At 47.8% G+C, this 9,044-nt stretch overlaps 1 protein-coding gene across 1 annotated transcript in view; it reads right to left on the reverse strand.

Annotated features, from left to right (window-relative positions):
• Positions 1-2,859: 2,859 nt before the first annotated feature.
• The window catches only part of dock1 (dedicator of cytokinesis 1), a gene marked incomplete at both ends in the record, with an annotated part of 180,827 nt that continues 174,642 nt past the window's right edge, over positions 2,860-9,044 (reverse strand). Inside the window, 6 exons of the mRNA XM_080542248.1 lie at positions 2,860-2,955; positions 4,312-4,463; positions 4,988-5,147; positions 6,159-6,357; positions 6,746-6,888; positions 8,703-8,840. Coding sequence (XP_080398374.1) covers positions 2,860-2,955; positions 4,312-4,463; positions 4,988-5,147; positions 6,159-6,357; positions 6,746-6,888; positions 8,703-8,840 — 888 coding nt within the window. The remainder of the gene's footprint in view (positions 2,956-4,311; positions 4,464-4,987; positions 5,148-6,158; positions 6,358-6,745; positions 6,889-8,702; positions 8,841-9,044) is intronic.

Here is a 9,044-nt window from a genome sequence, read left to right on the forward strand (position 1 = left end):
TGAAATAAAAAGGCAAATTAGACGCTGAAGGTTAAACAGGATGGCTTTACTGCAGCTTAGAGAGCGGCAGGAGGCTGAGAGTTTGATTTCTCTGGAGCCATATGCTCAGTGGAGGTAGCTAATTGTTGTGTGTGTGTGTGTGTGTGTGTGTGTGTGTGTGTGTGTGTGTGCGTGCGTGTACCGCCCCCTCCTTATGATACAGTCGCAAAAAGCTATAATGGAGATTGTAATTTTTAGTCACTGCCTAATGGGAGAATAACATTTTCATATCAACCTAGATCTCTAACTAACTCATGGAGAGGAAGAAGGCTACGTCAACATATTGATGTATTCACTAAATATAAAAAAAGAATACGTTAGAGCCAACTGGGAAGACAAACATGGCGGTAGGTGAAAACACCAAGGCCTAATCAATAAGGAGGCTCATGGAGATGGAGGGAACCACGGTGGAATGACAAGCTCAACCAACACACTGTAATTGCACTATCAATCATTTTTAATGGAGCATTATATCAACTAGAATAATAGCCGATGAGGGACAAGCAGAGAGACTTAGCTGCATTACTATGTGCATATGACTATGTACATAGTGCTGGTGTATGGACTGTAGGCTACCTATATATACCACCTGTGATACACATAGGACCAGTTTACAAGGTATACAGATTAAGCCAACTATTTTAAGCATAAGACAACAATCAGGAAGCATATTTATTAGAAATGTGCAAGTTACAGTTCGAGTCCTATGGTTTGGCTATTTGTTGTAGTAATTCATATCAAATGCTCACTGTTAACAGTAGCCATAGCAACAGTGAACAACCTCCAACATATCTGCAGGAGAAGCATAATAAAAGGCAATAGTCACAAAAGGCAGGATGTGTTCTGAATTTAAGATTTTCGTTCAAAGATCTGTTGCTGGGTATTTTTTAGTAACTAATAGGATTAACTTAGTTTTTTATCAATTCAGATATTTAACAGGAGTAGTCTACTTGTTCCATAAGCTCTGCTGATGAATTTCATTTGAGTGTTGTGTATCCTACTGAGACGCAAAGTAACAAAGTTGTTTGTGACTAATTAAAAAGTGTAATTTAATTTGAAGCTGCTGCACTACAGATAAAATAAAGATTTCATACAGGCACATTCCAATTAATTTCACAGAAAACACAAGTTGTTGTGATGTTCAGTGATAAGGGAGGAACTCTGCCATATCAGTGACTGCTACAGTAGGTGGGAGACCACCAATCACCACAGACTATTGTGTCAACAGATTCAGTTGCGTGTAGAATTAAATCGATGGGCTGCTTGAAATAGAACCATAAGAGCCAGGATAAGGTCACTCAAGATATTGGTGTCAACCAAATTAATACCCATATCTAACAAATTGTCCCCACACTAAATGTGCATTCACCTGATGCTTAATGTATATTTACAGTTACGTTTATGTAGAAACCATAGTGAAAAGTAACAATTCCCGGGGGGGCGGTGTTATTGCAGTTTTTGATTGAGGGGTGTTTCGTCGAGGGGGGCGTTTGGTAGCAGAGTTTCGGATTGACGGGTGGTAGCTTGGTGGTAGTACCACCATTGACGGGTGGTAGCTTGGTGGTAGTACCACCATTGACGGGTGGTAGCTTGGACGTAGTACCACCATTGACGGGTGGTAGCTTGCGCTAAGTTGATGGCAAAAGTGTGGCCCTCTCTAGCGGTTGTGGCCCTAAGCAACCACATAGACTGTTTATGCCAGCGGCCAGCCCGGAGTCTCGAAATAATATGTTAATCAGATTTAATCAGCTCCTGCATAATGTGTCCATAAGAGATTGTGGAGGAGAGCTCATCTCGATAATGAAACAGTGATGTTATGATTGCTGTCAGTGAATGAGACAGCCAGTAGTAAGATCTTCTTTAATCAAGGTAACGAAGACAGACAGCCAGCCTGCTGCTGGTATGTGCCTGAGAGGTGGGTATGAATGAATGATACATTTGCAATCCTTTTCACTAAGATGAATGCAGTAAAACAAAGAAGCCCACGAGGATGTTAAAAATACAAACATTTTGAAAGTTTATTCAGAAGTCAGTAGTGATGAATTGGGAACAGTGGAGGTTACTGAAATCCAAGGTTACAGCATTTTATAACAAATCCTATACAATGATAATGCGGATCGAGGGAGTTAGTTGTGTACACTCCAAAAACTTACCAATAAAATCAATGATAGGTATTCAGTCACATACCAAATATTTACTGTCCCTGTCATTTTAAAAACCTAGAAGCCCTTTTTGGGGGGGATATAAATGCCAGTTAATCTAATGCAATGTTAATACAAAAAAGTCACGATAAAATCCACATTAAAAAAAACTGAAATAAAATAAAATCATATATACAAACCTCTGTACATAGCGGGAATATGGATAAAAGAAGAAAAAAAAAAAAGATAAAAGATAACCACTGAAAAACAACAGATGCTTTATGAAGCTATATGCTTCCAGCTCCCCAAGACCTCAATGCTGGTGGTCATCTTGTCATCTATTGGTCAAAGTGTAAAAAGTCTAAAACACAATCTCACTCCATTACAAAAGGCTTGAAGTGGCATCGAGTAGACAGCATCAACACATTCAGTGACTAATAATCTGTGCAACAAATTCCCTATGGAAGACTGCATCATCATCACACTTGAGGCGAAAAAAAAAAAGAATGATATGAGAGGGCCTGAGTGAGGTATTCATCTGGTCAAACTGTGAGGGGGGAAGATTGCAGAGGAAAACAAAACAGCTGGGTCTTTTTTTGGGGGGTGGGGGGGGGGAAGCGTGTGTGTGTGTGTCGGGGGGGGGCATGTTGACGTTATTGTGATGTGTCAATGTCTTTGTTCATTGTACAATTCCTGAATCGATTGACGCCTGTTTCCTGGTGGTCTTGGGCGGCGGTGGAGGAGGTGTCTTGCTGGGCAGCGGCGGCGGCATATGCTATGAACAGAGAACACAAAGACGTGAACAACACCGTTCTGGAAATTAATAACTCCATTTCCTATTCCAACTGTCAAGTGTGACAGGTGGCATTCTGAAACGTCGTCCAACGACAGCAACACTCAAAACCGAACAGTGGAAAACTGCTCTGGGAGATTTGAAGCTAGAGAGAAGTATTCTTTCGTCTTTGATCGAACTCACAACCTCCCAATCTCAGGGTGGACACTCTAACAGCAAGGCCACTGAACTGGTCATGTGTCTATATGATATAGTAAATATATCCAATGCGAAAAAACATTACATTTAAATGGTATTAATATTCATTTGCATATATTTCCGTTAATTCCCATATATTCATGTTAATTCCCACAGAACGTTTCCAGTAGTAAATGTTTGAACGCTCACGACTCATTTCTCACATATAAGAACACATCTGGAGAGCGGGGCACCTGAAAGGAGCTGGAAGCCGGAACCCTTCCATAGAAGTACCTGAACATCCGTTTCTCCCACCTCCTACGATACATCAACCCAAGTGTTTTCGATAGACCGGAGACTATGACACTGAATGACACATTGCGCGCCCGACAACATCGACGCTCTACATCTACATGCTCTCAAGGTGGAATCAGACCCGCTGTCAGTCTGGCGGAGGAACATCTGTTCTCTCTACATCACTGTCACCACCCCCCCAGCACCAGTTATCTGCACAGGCACCCTTTTACTACCTGTCCACTGGCCGTGACAGAGGATAAATAAGATTAGTTAACGGAGTGGCAAAGAGAAAAGCTAGTGTAGCTCCTGATGGTGGAGTGGAGAGAGGTGCAGATGATGAACAGCGGGGGAGCTCCTGATGGATGTGAGAGGTAAAGTAATCATCCCATCAATCACGTCTCTGTGGCTGCCGAGCCGAGGAGGAGGGCTGTAAATAACACTGGAATGGACGCCACGCCGGCCTGGCCTGGTCTGGACCCTCGCTACAGCTGACAGGACTCCTCACACACACACACACACACACACACACACACACCCTTACCTCTCTCACACACAAACACACACACGCAAGCGCACACACACACACACACACCTCTCGCACGCACGCATGCATGCACGCACACACACCTACTAGCATCCTTAACTCTCTCTCACACACACACACACACACACAAACACACACACACACACACACACACACACACACACACACACACACACACACAGAGAATCTCGCTTGTCACACCATCCAGGTGTCAAACTTGACGGTGTGTGAAGTGTGTGTCCTGCTCGTCTGCCCGTTGTTTCATTAGGGAGGGCGCGCATCATTAAGGAGCTGTTCTTAGCCCTAATTAAAACACCTACCCTTTGATGTGGCGGGGGAGGCGGAGGCGTAGAGGGACTCGTCAAGTCCTGATTATCAAGCAGGTTCCCATAATCAGCCGTGCTGCTTTTCACCGGCAGAGGGGGAGGGGTCTCTCCTTTGTCGGGACAGCCCATGCCGTTCAGCTCCAGACCTGAGGACGGGCAGACAACAGGGGGCGCTCTTTAGCTCTCACAGGCTTCATCAAGGTAAAGAACTTAACAAAGGGCACATCGCTACAATGTCGAAAAAGCGGTGGGGGAAAGAAGAAAAAAAAGCACAGCGAAAAAGAGAGGCACTCTGAAGTCTGAAGCATATTCATGGTGACTGGGATCATTTGGGAGAGCATTTGAAGCTGTAAAGATGAGCACACACTGTGCAATGTCTGTGTTCCCCGTCCGGCAGAGTACCAGGCCAGGTCTGTGGGGAGAAGGTGGGATCAGGGTGATGCAACACTAATGACACAGGCCGGGGGAAGTACAGAGGGCCTAGACAGACAGACAGACAGACACAGACAGACAGAAAGACTGTCAGACACAGACACAGACACATACAGACACAGACAGACACAGACACAGAGACAGAGACAGAGAGAGACTTGTGACAGGTGGTGGTTGAGGTCCAGTAGATGCCACGGCTGGTGTGTGTGTGTGTGTGTGCGTGCGCGTGCGTCCTCACTGGAGGCGGTGTGCAGGCTGAAGGAGAGCTTGTTCCTGGGGGTGATGGGCGGGGGCCCCGGGGAGGCGGCGGGGGGGCCGGGGGACACAGAGAGGCGGCGGTCTCCTCCCAGCAGGCTGAGCACCTGACTCTTGGGTCTCTGGGGCCTCAGGGGGCTGATCTGAGAACACAGGAGGAACAGAACACACACACACATCAGAGATCACGCCGCTGCCGAACCCGCTAATCCCATTAGTCACTATCGAATTGTGAAGTACGACAACCGAAATTACATATCGAGTCAATGAAACAGCAACTGGGGATCTCCCCCCGGAATTTATTGGGAGAGAAAACCAATTTAGTCTTAGTCGAAATATAACAAAAGGGGAGATCAATAAAAGATCATTTAGCGGGAAAATTGCTTTCGCATCCTCATCGGGATTGCTCATTGTATTTCTCTCCCTGAGCATACAAATATGACGCCAGCTGTTTGTAATACTAAAGCAGGTCCCGTTTGGAAGTGGCAGTTTATTGTGCACTTTACAGCCGCTTTATTTGCGGTTACCAATAACTGTTTGCATGCTAGGGCTTTTTCATCAAGCCTCATTGTAACTGAACTGTAAATCTCAAAGGGCACTTCATTTCAAAAAGGGCACGCGGTTGAGGAATGGCACCGGGGACGTTGGCGCACGCTGTATATCATATCTAATTGCCCCCTTTGCAAGACGCACAGGTGATGCAACACATTTATACATCAGCCCCTCTCTCCTGTACATTGCCTTGGCAGGCTGGGAGGTAGACAGACTGTCTTGGTGACAGTCAGTCCACAGGTTGCTAGTGGCTCTCCTCCACCTCCAGACCCCCGGGGAGAGAGCCCTTTAATGGGGGACGTCTGATCCACCACAGGGGCCCGCCCAGGGCCGCACTCAGATCCTTATCTTAATTTCATTACCGAAACGGCTCGCTCCCAAAGGGGCAGAGGTCTTTGATGTTCTGCTGCTGAGAGAAGAGAGGGAGAACAGAGGACGAGGGGAAGGGAGGGAGAGAGGGAGAGAGGGCGGAGTGGGAGCCTGGGGATATGAGTGTGTGTTGCAGAGAGAGGGGAGGGGAGAGAGGAGGGTGGAGAGGGGAGGGGTGGAGATAAGAAGAGAAGAGGAGAGAAGATAGTTTGGGTGACGTTTTTTTTCCTCACCGTCTCTGACAGTATGACGGCCTCGGCCGGCTGCAGGGGGATCTCGGTGGTTTTCAGCTCCTTGTCGAAGATCTCCTGGTGCTTGCTGTTCCTCTTCTCCTTCTTCTTGTCCTTGCGGTCCTTGTCGGGATCGTCGCGGTCCAGCTTGTCCTGGGACTTGCAGTGCAGCTTCTTTGGCAAGAGAGGCTCCAGGACAAAGCTGGGGGGGAGGACAGAGGGACACCGGGGTAAAGACAGGAGTACTGTATCAATATAGGATTGATTCAGGCCTGGGTTCTTAAAGCAATCCTCTGTTGTTGGTTTTTTTAATCGATGAAGTGGAGAGAGAGAGAGAGAGAGTGCAGACCTCAGGGGAAAGGATGAGGAACTGGCCTCCGGGGTTAGACAGGTTAGTCATTGTGGTGTAGCAGTGGTGTCAAACGGAGGCCGGTGGAGGTAGACGTCGGAGGACGGGCTCGTTGGAACGTGCGGAACGGAACCGGGTTCGATACCGTTCGTCGTTCCGTTCCGGGCGTTCCCACGAGGCCGTCCTCCGGCCCCTACCTCCGCCGGGTCGCAGGAGGTGACTGCATGGACTCTGTCCTTACCCGTCTGAGCCGGGGCGGGAGGGCGAGTTGTCTGAGGAGACGGAGGTGACCGAGGCCACGGACAGGGGTCTCTGGGAGGAGGGCATGGTGAAGGAGCGCACCATGGAGCGAGGGCGAGAGCCACGCCGGTCATCCGTCATAGGCTGCAGAGGAAAGAAAAAAACACACACACACACACACAACTGATATTAGCGCCACCTACAGTCAGGGAGTGTCTCTGCACGATTCAACTTCAAGAGATTCATTACATTTGCAGAGAAACCGACAGCCACCCCCACCCCCCCCCCCCCGCCACCCCCCATCAGTCAATAGCCAAAGAGAGCCAGATGAGAAACATGACGATGGCTGCATACAGGCCTGGCAGAGCATCGTCAGAGAATGTCCCCCTCGTCTGGTGGTGTCTATGGGCCGCAGATTTCAGGCAGTTATCGCATGCAAAGGACCGCAACTCAAACACTAAACAAGAGTACTTTGTTTTAAATGTTGTACTTTCTAAACGAGGAACCCGATGTGAAAAAAATAAAACATTGAATTAAAAGCTGAGAATCTCTCTAGAATCTCTTAACCTCACAGTTAACCCACCACAGTTTCAAATCCAAACTGTTTAGAGCTAGAGAGTAGAGAGCTAAAAAGAAGACAAAATGCTTCCTCTTTCCGATACTAATGGCGAGCGTGATATATGAGTTCTAAGTTCTGTTTCTCGGGACAGTAGCTCCCTCCCGTTCTCCATCTTCCCAGAGTCCCATGTCCTTGTCGGCTGTCATCTCAGCCCAGCCCGCTGAACAGCGCTGTGTTCTGCCGTCCTTGAACAGGGGCTTTCAGAGCATATTCATCACCAGACCCGGGTGAGCCTGCCGGCGCGATGCTAGGCCTCCACCAAGGATTTATGCCATAGACATTTTCCTGCCTGACTAATCAATATCCACTACCCGCCACCACTGGTTAGACTACAGCTGCACGCACTGGCAGCTGGGATGAGTTCAGGGTCTGGTCGCTCAGCGCCATTGTCTGCTAAGTGGGAGAGATGGAGAACAGAGGACAATGGAGGAGTATTTAGGGAGAATCACACTCACGGCCGCAATCAAGCGAGACAGAAAGTTCCATTAAGTGAAATAGTGAGTGAGGTCGATGATTTGCATGCTCTACGTGTTGTGCAGGAAGAATCTTAAACGTCTCGGCGTAGGCGTAAAAAAAGATCCTGTGAATTATAAGTTGGAATTAAATGATGCCTCATAATGTTATTGAAATACCTCCCACAAACGTGGGAGAAGTTAGTTTGGAAATTACTGGTCAAACCATTAGTGGGGGGGCTACCGTATGAATTCAGTCTGTGAAAAGCTCTAGCTAAAGACCGGCAGTGGTCGGACCATTTGAGGTTAGGGTTAGGCTGCATTTCAGCCATCTCATAGCCAATGACCTCATTATGATGGGCCGAGAAATAAACGCTTGCTTTAACTCATCTCAAAAGGTCACACCCCTGTTCCTTTTGAAGCGAAAGAGGGCCCTTCTTACCTCAGGCAACATCATGCAAAATGCTAGCCTTGGGCAACAAATCCTGTCCGGTGGAAAGGGGAAGTCGATGGAAGCTATTGCCAGGCCCCAGTGTTAAACATGGCTGCTCAGAGAAAGACTCTCCCCTACACACAGGAGCTGATTCAGCTGAAAATATGACAAAGGGGATACAACCTGATACTCCTCCTTGGAGGATTGAGGCAGGCAAAAACAAACAACACAATTACCGATGATCTCCAGAGAGATCTGAGCGGCGGTATGAGAAAAATTTACTCTCATAGTGAATCTGCCTCCACTAAACGCTACGCCTACAAAAATAAAGTACGAACCGCGGTGTTTGTCTCGAACATATTCCGTCCGTATCCCGCTCTAGTGGACCAGCCCGTGAGTGAGATACATGGTGGCTTTTGAGAACGGAGAGAGGAGGAGAGCGACCCGTTCTTACCAGTGACTTGGCCCCGTACTGTTTCTCCACCTTCTCCCGCAGCTGCTTGAAGCAGGCCTCCAGGCGGTCGTGGAATGGCCTCAGCGCCTCCGTGACCTTCTCTCCGTGGATACGCACTCCTTCCGCCAGGTACGGGATCTGAACACATCACAAAGCACGCACACACACGCACACACACACACACACACACACACACACACACACACACACACACACACACACACACACACACACACACACACGGTCAGGCGCATCACATTCACATTCAGCTCCAGTAGCATTCCAGTTTTACATTGTTTCACACAACAAACTCTCCGGTCGATCACTGACCCCCCCTGACCT

Source organism: Nansenia antarctica (assembly GCF_963989245.1).
Source record: "Nansenia antarctica genome assembly, chromosome: 11".
NCBI lineage: Eukaryota > Metazoa > Chordata > Actinopteri > Argentiniformes > Microstomatidae > Nansenia > Nansenia antarctica.